Raw genomic sequence first — 19,478 nt, 5'->3', positions numbered from 1 at the left:
AACGCTCGTAGGTTACTAGTACTCTCAATTTTTCTTTCGATTCGTACGAACTTTCGGTTCGAATTGAACAAACGAAATTTCTACTGTTGACTGAACAAAGTCGCTTATCCTTAGACTGTTGGCTAAACGCAGTATCTTTTTTTTTGTAAAATTGAGAGTTTGAGTAACCAGAAAAAGACGAAACATGAAGATTCTAAACTATAGAAAACGTTAGCTCGTGTACAGAACTAGATAAAAGCGTAGGTAGATCAGTGGCTACTGCTGGTTAGCCCTAGAATTGTTGGAGTTTTTTTGCAGTTTCGTAGCAACGTCAGTGATTTAGTGATCCCAATCGTGATAGTCTTAGAGCTAGATGTCCAATCACGTGAACCCCCGACGTGTTTGTCTGACGATACGAAATTACGTGTCGGGTGTGTACGTTGATATTAGTGTCAGCAAAGCTAGTAAAGCAATCCTACTCGTGAATCGTCCAAACAGCCCAGCTTCTGAAAAACCACTTTCTCCTTACCATAATACCCTTCTCGTCTTTCGCGAGATATCTTAGCTACGAGTCTTCGATGCAGCGTGGAATGTAAGCGGATCAAGGAACCACATGCAAGCAAAATGAATCTTTGAAGGATAAAATGAAAGTCGTCCTCGTCGTACCAGACGTTTATCTCTAACTATCGTCCATAAGTATTTGGACACCCGATATAATTTGATCGGATGTTTCATATCTTTATTATATCTTGGATATCGTCGCGATGGAAGAACCGAGCCGCTAATTCTTTGCCTCTTCGCGTAACTAGCTTCGTCTCTGCACGTTAATTAAATGCCTAAAGCGAAGCGATATATCCGCGTCGCCGTTTGTCCGCGACGAACAGTTGGCAAGCTTCATAAAATTCGTACAAAATTTTCGAATCTTTATTCGAATTAATATAAACTGTCGTTTGTTAACTGTGCGAGTATACGGTTGCACGAGACAAGAGGAAAAATCTGAATTAAATTGAGGCTCGTTTCAAGCGTATTTGATGTATTTGCGATAGTTGGGAAGTGACCAGATAGTTATGGATGGTAATGGACACGTGCATGGATGTGCGTGCGTATAAGTGCGTACACGTACAGCGACTTTCGAAACGATACAGATTAGTAAAGAAGAGTTTGATTCATAGGAGAATAGAAAGCTGCGACCAGGCGAGGTGGTGGACGAGCGCAAGGTGAGGAAAATCACTGGAAATGGGAAAGCGAATGCCTCGTCTGCAACCTTACTCGACTACCAATGCACTTATTTCACTTTCACTTGTTCTTTTACTCGCACGTTACTTCTTTTACAAACACACACCTATTGGAACGTTGAACGAAGAGCGCGTCTGCCGAAAGCACAATTCCTCTACTCGTTGGTCTCTTCGTTCGACTTTGCCTGCTCATTTCTCATCTTCTATCGCCAATTTATTTTACTTACTTGATATGTCATTTTCAATGATCCCGCGCTCGCAAAATCTTCCTTTTTTCTCTTGCGTCTTTTCCTCTCGAGATCTCGAGTGTTAACGTTCGAACAATTCGATACGAGAAGATTTGGAAATTTGGCGCGGGATCGTTCGTACGAGCACAGGTTCCATCGAGACGCATCGATTCGAGAAAACCTCGGCTCCATTCTCTTCTATAAATTAATAATTATTGACGTGGAAGTATGCACCAATTGCACTATTGCACCAACGCACCACTGCACCTGGCACGGATATGTTGCAACCGAATCTCTCAGCACTCTACACTCCACGATTATTACTTTAATATTAATATCGTTAATCGTAAGGATGTTAATAATTATAATAATAATAATAGCAATGATAATAATCATAACAGCAACAACAACAGTCGCAAGGATAACAACGAAAGAATCATCCGAGGCGTGTCTGGCGCGAAACGGACGTTTCAACCATCTTAAATCATTGGTGTATAAACTTTCGTATTCCCGTTCGCGTATATTACAAATCGTAGATTACATTTTGGCAAACATCGTTCCGAAAGGACAGGCGTCGGCGTTAACAAATGCCCAGGCTAGCGACAAACATCCACGACGCATGAAACCTGGTTACTTTCGAACGTATACCACTTCACCCTTACCTACGTACGTGTATATATCATTTACTCGCAGTAGGAATGCGTTCTAAGCAGTCCCAACACTTGTTACCTTGCTGCCAACGGTCGGGTAAAACTATCAATTTGCCGGACACGAAGGACGACTGTGATTTATGTCTCTGTACATTTAATACTTGCCATCGATTAATCAAACGCGTCCGCGATCCAACCAGTGCTTTATCGTTATTTCTAGCCGAGTCTCGCGGACACGCCACGGATTCTCAGACCGATTTTCTCGGATCGTGGCCGTTCGAATCATCGACGATGATAACGGTCAACGAGGCTGCGAACAAGCGAGAAACTCGATCGCCGCACACTCCCCAATGTCTCTTTCTAGAGCGTGATAAATCACTGTCGTAGCAAATAGACGTTGAACTTTACTTAATGCGAAACTGCGTAAGTCCGTCTTTGATTTAACGGCACTTGCGTTGGCTGACGTACACCGTTCACTTCTACCAAACGGAATCTAGCACCGCCGATGTGTTGTGAATTAATTGGCCAGGTGTCGTTAAGAAGAATATCCGTCGAATAACTTCGGCAACCTTGTATTCGTCTGTCGCTAGTTTACCTTTACCTCTTTGTATTATCCTCTATTTAAATTCTCTTTTCCCTTCGACATCTTCCCCAAGTTTTTGGACGTCGTGTATTTTTCTCTTTGTTTTTGTATTTTGTTACCTCGAACTTGCGATTCGAAGGACATCTCGCTGCCAAAGGTTTGCCCACGTTACCCGTCTCCGTTTTGTCTACGACGTATTTGGATACAGTATGCGATAACAAAGGATATCGGAAGACATCGCGCGACTAACCGATGTACACGCACAATGCTCACGATGGTCTCTATAATTTTTTGCAGTTGGGAAAGTTACGTCCCGGCGAGGTGCTTGAAGCTAAGGTGAGATTTGTGTTCGCTATAACACAAAGCTTACCTGCCCGAATAGCATTACCTGCGAGATCTTTCTCTATATGTTTCTCACTTCTACGACTTCGATTTTTTTTGCTCTCACTACTTTCATACATCTCTTTTTTTTGTAAATCTATTTTTTTCAACCGCTCACACCTGACCCAGCCACGATGGATTTGAATTGGATTCCCTCGAGTACAGCTATACTATTTATCAAAGAGCAGTTTAACAACGACAAGCTATAAAACCACTAGCCGAATGTTGAATTGCCAGGCGCAGGACACGCAGAAAATGCCGCATACCACCATGGAACGCCGATAATATTAATTTTCCGACTATACCACCCTTTTTTTAGTTAAATTTTTTGAAGCTGTCGCCGCTGCTGTCCACTCCCCGCTATCTCTACCATCGAGGCCCGTTTCTACGTGTTCGAGAGAGTACACTGGCAATCAGACGTAAATCCGTCTTATTTTCTCCGATAAGAATCTCCCTGTCAGACGTCTCGAATCCCCGCCCCCTTCTGACTTTTTCACCCAAATGATTTTTCTCTGTTTTTTACTTTCTACTTTTTTTTTCCATTTTTCACGCACCACGTACAGAATAAATCCGGCCGTCCTGGCGAACTGCAGGGGAAAGAGGTTAGCTCATATTACTGTCTTTCAAATTACAGAACGCGTTGTATCCAACATATTTCTGTTTCTTTTTCTTCTTTTTTTTTCATCTCTCTTTTTTTCATTTTTGATGCGTGCCGCAAAGCTCCGAATTGTTCGCAATGCGCGTCTGTACATAGTTTTTGCAAAAACCGCTCAACGGACGTTTCTCAGCGAGTAAACGCGCCTCTCGTGCCTAGTCGACGATAAATTTCACGCGTCTATCTTTGTTTATTTATTTTACGGATAATTTTGTCTAGTACTTGCTCGTCGACTAAACACGGTATATTTGCAGTCGAAACGTCCCGCAGCTATGTAGTATAAACGTTTGCTTAATTCGAGCGATTACTATGTATATTGAGAACGTAGAAATTACATAGTGGTAAGAAATATTTATTTCACTCGATGTTTCCATCTATAGCAATATATATTTGTTTCTTTTTTTATGTACCAATTTACGCATCTATTTTTCGTGTTTAAAGTAGTACCGGACGTTCGGTGTCAAACAAGCCGCAGTAGCGTAAGTACGGTTTAGTCGGACAACGTTGCTCAACTTTCACGTTGAAGACTTCGATTTATCCGTGATTTTTATGCTGCTACGACCTGTTTGAGACGCAACCCTGCTGCGTTCTTTCGGTGGTTTTCGATTCAAGCGTTCAAACCTCTTTCTTTAACAAAATACGAGAAAATTCCTCTTCTTGTATTAGATCATCCGAAAAGTTTCTTTCGTTTTGTAAGGAAATAATGGATGCACAACATTTTTCGTTTTATATTATTTTATCGAATTACGTATGATCCATTTTATTTTATCAATTATTTATCAAGATAAGGATTACAACGTTCGACAGATTAGGTTTCATGTTTGTATGAGGATGCGTCTGTAAAAGAAAGACACTTTTCGGACAACCTAATAATTTCACGTCGAACGTTTTCCTAGAACTCGTTGAACTGACAGCAACATCGAGATATAGTTGATAGTCGAAGATCGCAGCACGGTTGATATACATATGTATAAGTTAAAACCGAGTATTGCTTGTTATGAAAATGTGATACGAATGCTAATCTCTCGCGAACAAGAGTAGTATACATGTAATTATTCACCGTGCTCTCACCATGCTATGTGTTAGCGATCGATTCTGTTATAACCATAGGTACGACGTTCATTTGTTTATTAATTTGTTTATTCACCTATCGCGAATATTATGTGTTTTATTTTTTATGTGTATCGTCGTACCCGTGCATATTGTACTATTCGATGTGCCTTTTCGTAAATAATCCACATAGAGGAATGCGGTAATGGAATCGCGATAGTGTAACTAAACAACGAAAAAGGTGGTAAAACTGTGTCGATAGTAATTCCTCCTTCTTTTCCTTTTCCCTTCCTCTTCGTCTTCTCAATTCGTTTTAGAAATTGTCAACTGTGTGTGTCTCTCTCTCTCTCTCTCGCTCACGCTCTCTCTGTTTTTCGTCACAATCCATTGTATTTCTCCATCTCATCGATTGTGTTCCTATATATGTCTTATTAACCATGCCTTCGTGTATAGCAATTGTATCTAACAGCGATGGCGTGACGACGACCGAGAAATTTCGTAAGCGTCACGAAAGTTCCACTTGCGCATCGAGTACCCTCCGAATGAAACAGCGATGCAAATAAAAGATTCGCAGTTGAAGCTTGAACGCTCTGTGATTTAACGAACACTTATAATCCCAGTGAAAGAGCACATTTTTTATTTGCACGCATCATTGTTACATGGTTCTAGTTGTGCAAAACGCATCGATCGATAGTTCAGCTTATACCATATCGATGGTATAATTTATAAAAGATCGTGTAGAAAAACGTACACGTTAAAAAACGTAGAGAATTTTTACGATTAGCGTATGAGAAAAAGGTATTGTCGATCGACGCAACGAACAATAGCTACCGAGTTTTTATGCGTACTTACTTATTGTTTCGCAGCGAAGCTCTTCTCACGTATTAAGACACGAGATTCTTCGTACTGAGTCTTAATCTCGTAGCGCTAGGTTTAACCTTGTGACTGATCAACTGGTGAAAATTGCGCGCCGAATTCTCATCGATTCGGCATCGACGAAGCAAAACATCCTCTCCACGTAACTCGGAAACCTTTCATTTATATGTATCCTATGTGTACCCTGTACATTCTGATCACAAATCATTCTGGTTCTCCTCGCCATTCATTGTATCGTATTGTAACAACGAGCTGTGGAACCAGAATGGAAAAGCATACAAACGTACATATGTAAAATCTTTCCTTCTCCTGCGTATACTCGAGGATTCTGCTCGAGGTATTCGAGTAAAGAAATTCTTTTGCATCGATCGAACCAAAAAATGGATCAGTTCGAATGATCGGTAAACGCCTCTTGGAGGACCCTCGAATTTACTTTAGCTAACGAGTATGTGAAACCCTCGGGAGTACCCGAACGTGGTCAGACACATTCTTTGTACACGGCAGATTTTTCATCATAAGAAACTGTGAAAGTATAGAAACGCGAACGATGCATACATTATGATATTTCGCCGATGAAACAAATTTCCGTTCCATTGTTTAATTGCGTTTCCAAAGATATGAACCTGTACAAAACTGACCTCGTTTTACGGCTCCGATTTACTTGCACTAATATTGTGAATAACAGTTAACGATAACGCTTTATACTAATTACGTAGGTTAACGGTGTGACTAAAATGCATGATTAATAATTAGCACCACGCACACAGCATGAGAGCACCGAGCTTCGAACGAGTCGTGATTTTCGTCCGAGTCACGGTATTACCTGTTGCGAATATTTACAGCGACTCACGTGAATGTTTCAATATTTGCACAAATATGAAATATTTTGAAATTCCCATGCAATCGTCTTCGACATTTACTTTACGTTTAAGACGGCGATTCGTGCTGCGTAGTAGCTTTATACCAAATATACATACGCGTATCTGCGGTAAACGTTCACGTATATACTTTCAGATATGTTCCAAACTTTATCAATACGATAGCTCGACCTCGTTACAACGTTATTTTCAAAATGTTTCGTATAACAGACAGATAATATAGTTACGAGAGTCTTAATAATTTCGTGAGTTGCCGTATGCAGTTATCGCGACCAGGTAAATCAAGGAAGCGCAGGTAAGGCGACGAAAGTCACGTACTTGATCACTTCAGCTTGCTTGCTTTTTCCGAAAGCTTGCAACGCTTTTTTAAGCGAAAAAATAAAAATAAACAAAGGGAACGATGTAAATGGTTTATGATTCATCGATGATCGATTGATACAGCGTCGTCGTCCGAGTGCGGACGTTAGAAGACCCAGCGTGGCGGACCTCGAGAATAAGATCAATCAGCCGAGCACACCTCTTCGAGATGTCGGACCACCGGGACCACCTCAAATCGTCGATGTTCAGGAATCATATTCCGCCGTCGAAGGTACGTTACCTACGTTCTACTTTCTCTCCTTTGTAACTTCAAGGCTTCCGTGGCCCGAGTTTCTGCGATTACTATTGGCTTGGCAACTAAGTGATTGCGGATTTTGTCATTAGGTGGTAATTGTTAAGGTTATTCGATGTATAAACAGAGAAAACTCGTGGATAAATTGTAAGGCAGAAAATATATTTAAATAGAAGTTAGAATTTAAATGGAAGAAGAATAGAAGATTATAAATAAGAATACAATTTGAACTGGTCCAGATCCGCGCGCTAGCTGTGTTACCCAATAACTGAAAACCCCGAAGCCAACGTCGCCTGTCTACTGTTTATGGTCTGACTTCGTCGCAGTCTTTTGTCTACGTGCTGTCGATGGCTTCAGTGCTTGAGAAAACTAAAAAGACCAGATGTAGAGTTTTCTTAGAAGTGGTGACCACTTCAGCACCCTCCCTAAAACTCTACATCCCTACAAACAATTATCTCAAATTTACAAATTATCTCTTAATATTTTTCTAACTCTTGTCGTAAATATCTGAAAATTAATTTGTCAATGCCTTCACAAGTACATTTGCCAGCCGTCTTTCTCTTTTTCATTCAAATTAATTTGTTACAAAAAAAATACTAGAAGACTAAACAGACCATGTAGAGTTTTTCCCTTTTTTTTTTTTTTTAGAAGTGGTGACCACTTCAACAGTAATGATAAAATTCGCAATCACTTAGTTGCCAACCCAATATTACTTAAGCCTTCTGGTTGTATACCGTGTTCGATAGGAACATTATATTCCTACATTCCTATATTAACATATCTGTATTCTTATACAAACAATTTTTATTCTCTGTTAACGTTCATTCGTCTCGCTGTATCGGTATTGCTGTTTCTATTGGCTTGGCAACTAAGTGATTGCGGATTTTGTCATTACCACCTAATGACAAAATCCGCAATCACTTAGTTGCCAAGCCAATATGTTTCTATTTTCGTCGTAAGCAAAAATTTCGGTGCGTCATTCGACCCTCTGAAGAAGCTAGTTGTAATACTTGGAATAATGCAATAGTTGGAATAATATTCCGATCGAACAAAGCAGCCAAAACAGAGCAAGTAGCGATAAGTCGTCTCCGTTGATTTCCTTGTCGAATCGACTCGACCGATCGAATACGATGAACGTTTTTCTCAGATTCGACGGCGTACCTCACTGTTGGGGTGGAAGGTACGCCTGCGCCGACCTTCAAATTCTACAAGGGTATCACCGAGATCATCGAAGGTGGCCGATTCAAGTTCCTTACGGACACAGAGACCAATACGATCACCCTCTGCATGAGGAAGACGAAGCCCAACGACGAGGGCACATACAAGATCGTCGTGAGCAACATCCATGGCGAGGACACTGCCGAGATGCAGCTCTATGTTTCCGGTAAACTCTCTTCTCTCTTTTTACGTATCAAACCTTCTATTTTCAATTTTTACTCCGATTCTTCTCGATCTTAATTTCCAATTTTCTCCTTAACTTTTGTAATCTTAATCTTTAATTTTCGATCCTTACCTTTAATCGTTTTTAATCGTAATCTTTACCGTTTTCGTTCTCAATGTTTCGATCGACGAGCCTCGTTGTTTTATTGCAGACGCCAGTGGTATGGATTTCCGTGCTATGCTGAAAAAGAGAAAGTACCAGAAATGGGCGAGAGAAGAGCAAGAACAGGAAAAGGTAGACTTAAAGGAAGTCGAGAAACCTTTGCCGGCTTTGAAAAAGTTGGAGAAGGTGCGTAGCCAATTACTTTCGTCTACGATCGAAGATCGTTCTTATCACGTGATTCAATACTTCGAATCAGAAACTTTGAATCTTCTTCTTTTTTCTATTTTTTTTTCTTGTATGTCTTGAGGGAGCTTGTCCTTATTGGTATGCATGTCCATTCGTTGTAAGTCTGTTGCATTTCTCGATTACTTGCGATCATTCAATAACAGCTCGGTATGCTACTACGTCTATACTGTTGTTCTATCTGGAAAGAAAAAATTGCTTATCGTTTAATTATAAATGAATTTCAAGCGCTAGGTGAGATACGAAACCAACGACACAACTTCGGTCGAGAATTTAATAGAATTAACGTACATGTACTAGAGAATAACGTCGAAATAGCGTAAGTCGACGACAAGCTCGATTTATTTGGTAAGTAGGTGAAAAGACAAAGACCGACAACTTAACATTTCCGTAAATCAGATATACATCGATAATACGTTCGAAAGCTATCGATGATATAGCATCGGTGGTAGCAAGTTCTTTGTTTGTCTCTTTCTTCTTTGTACAAGTTTGTCTTCGTAGTCGCTGGGCGACTTCGTGATGCACGGAAGAAGCTGGTATCAAGACGGGGAGGATATAGTGATCTTGGCGGAGGGTGAGGAGGTCCTTCGAATTTCTCTAGACAAGAAGGGTGAAACTAACTGGAGCTGGCTCAAGGTTTTCAGGCATCATTCCCCTCGTAGATAGCTTCCCGACTTTGACGAGACGCAATTTGGACGCATTAATATACCATTCTGTTTTCTACAATTTTAGGAACCGTTGGAAGAAATATGTTTCGCGTTAAGTAAGTCGACGATATTTTGAAAAAAAGGTAGGCTTAATCCTTTGAGTATTTAGTTCGTACGTTACACGTATGTATATACGCGAGTAGAAATTAAAAAAAAATTATAAACAACTGAGATGGTTAGAGAAATAGATATAATTTTGCTTTTGTACAGGTAGATCCGTTTGGTCACGTTTGATCGTTTTAACGAGGACTCAAGGGATTAAGAAAAGAAAGGAAAGAAATTGTGGAAACAGAAACCCCGTACTAATCCACATTACACGTTATCACTGCGTCGAAAGTCTCACACTGAAGAACAAACGATACACTCAACTGTATTTACGAAACTTTGACGACAGAACCGTTGCGTTCTAATTTACAAGAGCACACGCACCGTGTAGTATTCACGCGTACACACGCTAGTTTAGAGCTAATGCTGCGCTTGAATCTCGTATTTCGATATACACGTATTTGATTCGTATCGTACACATTCACGTAGTAATTGATTTTTATTAACCAACCGTCGATTAACCAAAAATTAGTCTTATTCGTTATCGATCAAATAAAAAATCATCGTTCACAATGCATGAGTAGAAACTATGCACTTTGTCGAGTAAAATTGCACTCGTAGGTATGATTAACGCGGTATGCACCTCGAAGCTCGATTATTAATAACGGTGTGTAACCTAGCAGCAAGCATTATCTCTAAATGTTAAATGTCTTTTAAGTGTTTTAACGCGGAAAACCCTGATGCGAATTGAGAAGCGTTTATCGGAATTTGGTGAATTCATTTTGGCGAATTCACGTAGATCGGTTAGGAAACTTATGTGAAATTTACAACGCGTCGTTGTTTAAACGATTCGACTGGAAGAGTAGCTTGATGAAAGTAACCGTCAGGGTGGTCCGCTACTTGATATCCGGGATCGTACAAGAGTGAGATTAACGTGAACGTGTGTGTGTGCCGGGCATGCAGGACGTCTTCGACATTCAGCGCAGGCCAAGTTTGCAGGAGCTAATCGCCGACTGGCCGATACTAGCGACAGTGATCAAAGAGAAGGTTCGCGAAAACGATTTTAGCAACGTTTTCTTCATTCCTGGCGCTCGATTCTACTTTAATCCCTTGGGCTCGCGATGCCTTTTCCAACGATCTCTTCCGTCCGTGTTTCTTCCATTGCTCGACCGTTATAATTGGACTGCGTGCGTTATAATTAGACCGCGGATGTTTATACACCTATAGGAAGTTTAAAGACGCAAAATTACACGGAACGTAAATAAGAAACAAGAATTTCTAAAACATGAACGCACAGTTTCTATGACAAGTTACTTCTGTACAAGTAATCGTCGTAGCTCTGTGTAATATTCGGTGGGTGAAACGAATGTCTGTAGGATCCATTTCTCCGGTCGTGTTTGTAAAAATATAAATTTTTAAAACATCCGTAGTTTAGTTATAATCGTGGTATCTTTTGTACACGCGTTGATAAAATTTGGCATTGCGTATACCACGTTCCCAAAGGGTTAAAAGCTTCGAAGGACAGACTAAACGCCTACACTTCCACCCTGCAAAGCTTCAACAAATACAAGCAGTTTTATGTGACACCCGTAAAAGGATACTTTTACGAGAACTACGAAGGAAGCTAGGAACATGTAAATTGTCCCGTTTCACGACCGAGACGATCGCGAGATTTTCCGTCGCGTTTTTCAGTTTCTTTGCTTCAGGGTTGCTGTGTCAACGATGAAATTCTCGCGATCCATTGAGTTCACCTGCTTTGGCCTGCGCTTCTTTTTTCTAGAGGAGCTCGGCTTCAACGATTTTCCGTTGACCAGTTAAGGACCACGTATTGATATCGAGTAACGCGTCAAATTTGCTTTTTTCGTCATCGTCGCTTCAGCCATCAAGATCTTCCAATTTTATCAAGTTCTGAAGAAATCCAGATAAACTTACCAAGATAAATTTATCGAGAAACGTAGAACAATTTACGTATCGCTCTATATCTCGGTATAAAAGGTAGATCGTAACGTGTACAAATTAGAATCGCAACTAAGATTTTCATGATATAAAGAAAGTTTATCTTTCATAGCTATCTAAATAGCTCGATTTCTTTAGAACTTGGTAAAATCGTAATAAGAGCTGGGTGAAAGAAGCAGCAACGAGGAAACAAGTATTAATACTAGAAAATATGTTTCACAACCTCGGCGTTGAAAGACATAATTCGATAACGTAGATTAAATTAATGGAGAAAAGATTTCGAATGAAAGGTTGCGTTAACGTTGGTCCTTGCTAGGTCCTAAACTAGTGAAATTAATACGACTAATATTTTCATTGGTTATTTTTCTGAAATTATTTGGAAAGAGAAGACTACCCACACAAGCAAACCACTAAGCTCGATTTCTATTAAAAACACGATTTTTTTACGCTTTACTTTGCCTGCCATCAGCCTCAACGAAGAAGATACCCGTGTAGTAAATCAGACTGTGATCGTAGACGATTTTTGTTGTTTTATAGAGTAGTGGATCTCGTAGACCCTCTCTCGCCGAATTAATTCCCGACTGGCCGACCCTGCACCATTTCACCAAGACGGAGGTTGGATCGTATTCCTCGACAACTTGAAACTTGAAACACAGTTTCACGATCTACCAGCGTGATATCGATGTCTTTCACTTTTATTCCTCCCTATCTCTATATTTTTCGCTCTTTCTCGCTCTTTCTTATGAGAATGCGATTCACTATTTTCCTCTTTATTTATCGTTTCTTCAACGACTAGATCACTCGTCTTTCTCTCTTTGTCTTTTATGATATCTCTCTCATTCTCTTCTCCTACGTCTGTTTCTTCTATTCTCACCTTCTTCCTCAAATCTATCAAATTTATACACGGTCTGTTTCGACAACTTTTATTCTTCTTTTTCATATATATGTATTATATATACGTTCATCCATCGTCACTTCTCACTATCTTCGACAACAATCTTCTATCGAACCTTTTTACGGCCGACATTTTATTTTTGTGCTGTTCCGTTATTTTTTTCTAGAATTTTCCAGCTACAGCGGCTTTCGAACGCTTCGTCCTCGTCGACGAGAATTTTTCTCTATTTTTGGGGCAATTTTGTACATATTTTTACCTCGCCTAGCGAGACATCCGTTGGTTTGTGGCGCCTTCCTTTTTTTAAACGTTTTGACTCTTCATCTTCCTTGTATGCCCAGCAACGTTGTCGTTCTTGGCGGTGTTCTTAGATCTGATGGAAATTTCTTAACGAAGAATCCTTCGCTAACAGAATTTTCGTATTCACAGAAACAGGAAAGTTTCCTCAAACCACTGGTGGACCAATATGCCAAGGAAGGCAAAGACAAAAAGGTGGTCTTCGAGGCGAACTTCTCGAAACCGAACTGCAAACCAAAATGGTTCTTCCGAAAGGACGTAAGTCTCTTGTTTCTTTTTATCTATTTATTCCGACAGCTATAAGTCTGTTACATTTGTCCATCGATCGGGTGTTCCATCATCATAGCGGTTTCGGTCAAAATTTGAAGAATTTGAATTTCAACACGTACTTTGATTCTTACGAATGTCGTCGTTTTAGTTTGCTGGCGAATTAAGTTGCAACTTTATTCTCTGCCGTGGTATACGTTTCCGCGGCTCGAAAGGATACAATCAGTTCCTTCTAACCGTATACGATACAGGGTGGTTGGTAACTGGTGGTACAAGCGGAAAGGGGATGATTCTACGCGAAAAAAGAAGTCGAAAATATAGAATAAAAATTTTTCGTTTGAGGCTTTGTTTTCGAGAAAATCGACTTTGAATTTTCGCTCGGTACGCGTGCACTTTATCACGTCTCGTTATAACGGATCTCACTGTAGATTTAAAAAAAAAGAAAAAAATTTTTTATCTATATTTTCGATTTCTTTTTTCGCGTAGAATCACCCCCTTTCCGCTTGTACCACTAGTTACCAACCACCCTGTATAATAACGTTTTATGAAAAATGGTATTGAACTAGCTTACACCGCCATGATCCTCTTGCACCTAATTATTATTAAATAATTAATTGGCAAATAATAAAATAGATATTAATTGAAAGGTTTATTCGGAAATTTTTAAAGAAATTTGCTTGTCTTATTTAGGAACTGTTCCCTTCGTCGAAATACAAGTTCAAGAACGAGGAAGATTGTTATCAACTGATTATTATGAATCCCAAGGTCGAGGATACCGGGAAGTATAAAATTGAAATTTCAGGTATCTCCAGCACAGCTTTCCTCAACGTTGAAGGTTAGTACGATTCGATGGATATTCGCGAACTGTGTACAAGGACTAGTAGTATACTCAGCGATACTTGTTCCAAAACCAAATAAGAGGACAGAGTTTGGTTTTTTTTTTTGAAATTTGTATTTGTTTTTAAATTTGTTAAGTCGTTGTCCTGCTCTTTGTCCTTTCTATATTTTCTATTCTTTCTTTTTTTCTCCTTTTTTTTATTAACATTCTATTTACCATAGATTCGATTATACTTGGACTATAAGTCACAATATGTCATCTTGGCTAGAATATATCGAGCTACTGATTTATTGTTACACAGAACCAGACCCAACTTACACATTCACGAAACCACTGGCTAAGAAAACAAGTGGTTACACTAAGCATGAAGTTTACATGGAATGTACAGTTAGCTCCAACCTCGCCCAAGTTTCGTGGTACAAAGGAAAAACGAAGTTGGAGGTGAAGCTTTTAAGATTACAATTTCATTTCTCGTACATCGTACAATTGAAAATACAAAATACATAAAAAAAAAAAACGATTAATTAATATCTCTAGGAGGGCGATACGTACAGTATGTCGAAGGACATGAATGGCGTTTGTCGATTAACCATAAAGAGCGCTACGCTTGAAGATAGCGGCGAGTACATTTGTAAGATTAACAAACAAACCGACAAGACTGAAACGGTTCTAACTATAGTTGGTATGTTTTAATCTAGGAAAACGTTATCCTAGATATTTTATAAACTCTGGTGATCGATGATGTTTGCAAATTCTAAAATATCTCTTCTTCCATGCAGAGTATCCTTATAAATTCGTAAAGGTGCTCAAGTCCCAGCAGATCGTAGAAAAGGAAACGTTAACGCTTGTCTGCGAGTTGGATGACGCTGGTGGCGAAGTGAAATGGTTCAGAGGTGACCAAGAGATTGTACCTGACAAGAGGTAAAGACGTCGTCTGAGATTTGATCTCCTCGATCCTTTCAAAATCGAATTCCTTCGAGCTGCAGAGCAAATATCTCGCGTATCAATTATTATACTGACAATTTTATTTTTTTTTTATTTTATTTATTTTAGTCCGTGCCTTTCGGCTTTGGACGACTTCCTTTTTACATTTAATGCCTTACAACACATGTATTCTTATTCCTTCCCCTTCCCCTCTTCTGCTGCTCTTCTCTTCCCTATTATCATCTTTAGTTCCGCCAATCCTTCTCCAGTCTCCTCAAGTATCTCTGCTATGCTCCTCGCTCCTCCTGTTACTTCGCATTCCTCTATTATGTGCCTTAGGTCTTCCTCTCCTTTCTTGCATAGTCTGCATCTTCTTTCTTCCTCCTCTTTCCAGTGTTCCCTTGCCCTGGTTTCGTTGCCACATCTGAATCTCGCTACCATGCTTCTATCCTGCCATTTCATCTTTCCTTCCAGGTACTTTGGCAGCCCTTCTTTTACTATGTCCTTGTAATGTCTGTTATACTTGGACTCCCTTATCCTTTTTTCCCTCTCCTCTGTGTCTCTTTTCCCTCTTTCTTCCATGATTTGGTTCGCTGTCATCCTTTCTTGTCTATCTCCTGCCTCCACTTGTGTCCTTCCCTCTCTCGCCTCCTCTAACCTCATCTTTCTTTTCCTTGCTCTTTTCCCTTCTTGACCCTTTCCCCAATTCCTTTCTCTCTCCTTTATACACTCCTTTACTAATTCCTTCTTCGATTCCAAGGCTTTCTTCTCATACCTTGCTGCTCTTTTCAACGCCTTTACTCTGATTTCCTCTATCTTGCACTCCTCTCTCAGAATGTAGTTTGGCGTTGTTGTTTCCAATCCTAGAACCCATCTCACGTATCTCCTTTTTACCCTGTCCAGCCTCTTCTCTATGTTCCATCCCCATACCTCTATTATACTGACAATAAATACTGATTAAAAAATTATACTGACAATATATGCGAACGTAGACGTTATGTAATTTCTGATCTTTTCGCAAGAAAGATACAACGTGGTAAAATTTCAAACTGATTTTACCCAGAGCAAGTACAAGGACGTTTATCCCTTAGTTAATTAACAACATTAAGATCGAATTGTAGAATTAACATAAATTAAATACACGTATAGTCTTCGTTGTTTTGCTCCTCATAAACGTAGAATTTTAATACAGATACTATTAATATCGTACAGGGTACAGATCAAGGAAGAGGGCAGAAAGAGGAAACTCATCATCAAGGATGTAAAAGTCACAGATGCCGGTCAATACTCGTGCGTGAGCAACGCTGACAAGACTGAAGCCGAAATAGTTATAAACTGTAAGTTGACCTAGCACCGGAAAGATTGTATAAGATCTATCGATCGGATGTTACATTGATTTAATAACCAAACTCCTCAGATGCGAACCGATTCAACAAGAAGTTGAAGGACACGGTGGCAGTGGAAAGAGAAAAATTGGTACTGGATGTGGAACTTCAAGATCAGACCGCACCTGCCATCTTCTTGTTTAATGGTCAAAAGATCGAACCCAGTGAGAGGATCGAGATCAAGAACTTGGGTGGTGGCAAGCATCAATTAATCTTCAATAGACTAGAAATGAGCGATGATGGTGAAATTACATGTGAGAGCGGACAGTTAACGAGCAGCTGTAAACTGACGGTAAAGAAGGGCGAGAGTAAACCGATCGTTGAAATCCCCGATAAGGTCGAAGGTCCTTGCAGCCAACCACTTGTGTTCGTTGTTCCTTACAAGAGTAAGTTTCGTTCTTTCCTTGTTACGAGTTGATTTAATCCTTTCGAAACACACGTATACTCGTAAGTAATTAGAAACCGAGATCGCGAGGGATAATTTATTGCTACTTGATCCCCATTTGCTATGATTAGGAAATGCTAATTGTTATCATGTAGATACATCAATATATCGATTCATTCATCGAAGCGATCGTCTTCTAAAATTATTATTCTCGTCCATAGTCGAAGGAACGAAACAGAGCCAGGTAGAAGCTAAACTGATGAAAGACGGCAAACCATTGCCGTTGAAGGATGTAGAAATAGTTGTAGGTGAAGACAAGATCACGTTCAAGATCAAGAAACCTTCTCATGACCAATCTGGAATTTATCAAGTAAAGATTGGTAACAGCCAAGGAGAGGAAGTCCGTGATGTGAATATTAACATGCAAGGTAAACCGACTTTTGATCGATCATTTCTATCCCGACACCAGAACTATTGCTCAGACATGTTCTATTTGTATTTTGTAAAGTTATTGTACTGTCCACTAAAACACTTTTCACCGTACACTAAAACAATGGAATATGGTACACAAATTTCTAATTTTACAAGATTGATTCTTACTCGTTTCTTCATTCTCCAATCTGTATAAAAAGAGGAACCTAATTTTTCGACTTCCTACAGTGTCTTCTATCGTTTTCTCCCTGAAAACTTTGCAGGCCGTCGCTCTCAACTTCGGTGTACCGTTTCACTCGCCTCTCTCCCAGCGACGAACAATAACCGTGCCATTCGTTGTAACTAACTTAATCGTTCAAACCTCGTTTAGATGTGCCAGCTCCGCCTACGGACGTTGACGTAACCGAGATCTTCCAAGACTCTTGCGTGGTGTCTTTCAAACCATCGAAAGACGACGGTGGATCACCAATCACGCAATACGTGATCGAACGTCTCGACCTCAGCAAGAAGGCACAATGGGACAGTGTCGGCGAAGTTATGCCTGGCGAGAAATGCGTTTACAAAGTCAAAGACCTTGTAGCGAAAAAAGAATACAAATTCCGTATCAGAGCGGTGAACAAACTTGGCTCCAGCGAACCCGCGATGTTCGCCAAACCAGTACTCGCGAAAGATCCATGGGGTACGTATGAAATAGTTCACTTTAAATCCGTAACTGGACAAGCGGAATCTATGCAACGCTAGGAATTATCGTCTTTGTGGTAATTTTGAGAATATACGTCGTAAAGTGTTGTATTGTCGATAAATGTATAACTTGATGTACGTGTCTCACGATATCACCTTTTGTAAATTCCTGAATATTTCTGTCTACGTGGTGAAACGATCATCAAACCAGTTACGGGTTAATACGATCAACGTAGATTTGATCACGGAATAAAATTATATTTAGTATAAAATTAATTATACGTTCGCATTGCGAACGCACAGCTACTTGAAATCGGCGCCATGGTGAACGCGTTAAGTTAAAATTTTTAAACATTTTCTAAACTGGAATTTCTTGAAATTGCTATACTTTCCAATCAAAATTTTTCAAGTATAAATAAGCAAACAAACATGGTCCTGGCAAAATTATGAGAAAAGTAATTCTTGTTAACAGACGAGCCAGGTAAACCGACGGACGTGGAGGTGGTGGACTGGGACAAAGATCACGCCGACTTGAAGTGGACGAAACCAGAAAGCGATGGCGGAGCACCGATCACGGGCTACATAATCGAGTACAAAGAGAAGTTCGGTAAAGAATGGGAGAAGGGCAAAGAAATCGAAGGAGACGTAACAGCAGCTACCATCGACGGTCTGAAAGAAGGCACCCAATACGAATTCAGAATTAGAGCCGTGAACAAGGCCGGACCTGGTGCACCTTCAGACGCTACGAAACCAATTATCGCCAAATCTCGATTCGTCAAACCGTACATCGTTGGCGATGGTTTGACCAATCTCATCATAAAGAAAGGACAAGTTATCAAATACGATATTAAATATGCCGGTGAACCCGAGCCGGAAGTCCATTGGTTCCTCGGACAAAAAGAAGTTGTTCAAGATGCAGCGGAAAGAATCACGATCGATAAATATGAAAGGAACACGGTGCTTACTGTTAGAAAAACGACTAGACCAGATTCAGGCAAATACAAGCTGGTTCTGACCAACAGCTCTGGAACCTGCGAGAGCGTCGGTGACGTTGTTGTACTCGGTAACTTTCTGTTTCTTTCCTTTTTACTCTGTCATGTCTCTGGATTTATGGCTGTATTGCTTACTGAACCAGAATATAAATTCAGTGGCTCAGAACTTTCAGTCATCCTTTTCGCTATCGCATAAATTGTCAAGATTCCTTAGAAAATGCTTCTAGGGAAGTTACAAAGTAAAATAGTAAACTATTCTATCCTATGTGTTCGTCGACGAACCACTTGATATCGTGAGAACCTTATGCAAATCGTTTCTTTCTCTTTCTGCAGACAAGCCGTCGAAACCAACTGGTCCGCTGAAAGTGGAAGAAGTCCGATCCGATCACATAACAGTGAAGTGGCAAAAGCCAGAAGACAATGGCGGTACCGATATTACCGGTTACGTTTTGGAAAAGATGGATATGGACACTGGACGATGGATCCCTGCCGGAGAAGTCGGACCAAACGATTACTCCTTCACCTTCGGTGGCTTGACTCCGAAGAAGAAATACAAATTCCGCGTGAAAGCTGTGAACAAGGAAGGTGAATCCGAGCCACTGGAAGTCGACGAAGCTATTCTTGCCAAGAATCCATATGGTAAATAGAATCATTAATAGCTTACGAGGAGTCAACGATGTTCGTAGTTTTTATAATCAAAGCTTTCTCGAGTGTAAATCACAGTTTTATGGAAAATGCGTTGAAAAACGTACTTGTCGTCTTTCCCT

General features: G+C 40.1%; 1 protein-coding gene across 41 annotated transcripts in view; it reads left to right on the top strand.

Moving 5' to 3' along the window:
• The window catches only part of bent (projectin protein bent), an 80,208-nt gene that overhangs the window by 29,814 nt on the left and 30,916 nt on the right, over nucleotides 1-19,478 (top strand). For 34 of the 41 annotated variants that reach the window (XM_069115537.1, XM_069115536.1, XM_069115524.1 and 31 more), the window contains 16 exons: nucleotides 1,152-1,196; nucleotides 3,619-3,657; nucleotides 6,956-7,103; nucleotides 8,272-8,508; nucleotides 8,717-8,853; nucleotides 12,940-13,065; nucleotides 13,765-13,909; nucleotides 14,214-14,353; nucleotides 14,450-14,594; nucleotides 14,692-14,833; nucleotides 16,049-16,173; nucleotides 16,254-16,607; nucleotides 16,828-17,034; nucleotides 17,409-17,717; nucleotides 18,192-18,782; nucleotides 19,045-19,350. In XM_069115537.1, coding sequence (XP_068971638.1) covers nucleotides 1,152-1,196; nucleotides 3,619-3,657; nucleotides 6,956-7,103; nucleotides 8,272-8,508; nucleotides 8,717-8,853; nucleotides 12,940-13,065; nucleotides 13,765-13,909; nucleotides 14,214-14,353; nucleotides 14,450-14,594; nucleotides 14,692-14,833; nucleotides 16,049-16,173; nucleotides 16,254-16,607; nucleotides 16,828-17,034; nucleotides 17,409-17,717; nucleotides 18,192-18,782; nucleotides 19,045-19,350 — 3,196 coding nt within the window. Of the gene's footprint in view, nucleotides 1-1,151; nucleotides 1,197-2,971; nucleotides 3,011-3,618; nucleotides 3,658-6,955; nucleotides 7,104-8,271; nucleotides 8,509-8,716; nucleotides 8,854-12,939; nucleotides 13,066-13,764; nucleotides 13,910-14,213; nucleotides 14,354-14,449; nucleotides 14,595-14,691; nucleotides 14,834-16,048; nucleotides 16,174-16,253; nucleotides 16,608-16,827; nucleotides 17,035-17,408; nucleotides 17,718-18,191; nucleotides 18,783-19,044; nucleotides 19,351-19,478 lie in introns of all 41 variants that reach the window. The other 7 variants (XM_069115525.1, XM_069115538.1, XM_069115563.1 and 4 more) reach the window with 4 other exon arrangements.

Source organism: Bombus flavifrons, chromosome 6, assembly GCF_040668555.2.
Source record: "Bombus flavifrons isolate JBK064 chromosome 6, iyBomFlav1_principal, whole genome shotgun sequence".
Lineage (NCBI taxonomy): Eukaryota > Metazoa > Arthropoda > Insecta > Hymenoptera > Apidae > Bombus > Bombus flavifrons.
Note: the sequence above shows the minus strand (reverse complement) of the source record. Positions and strands in the feature narration are given on the sequence as shown.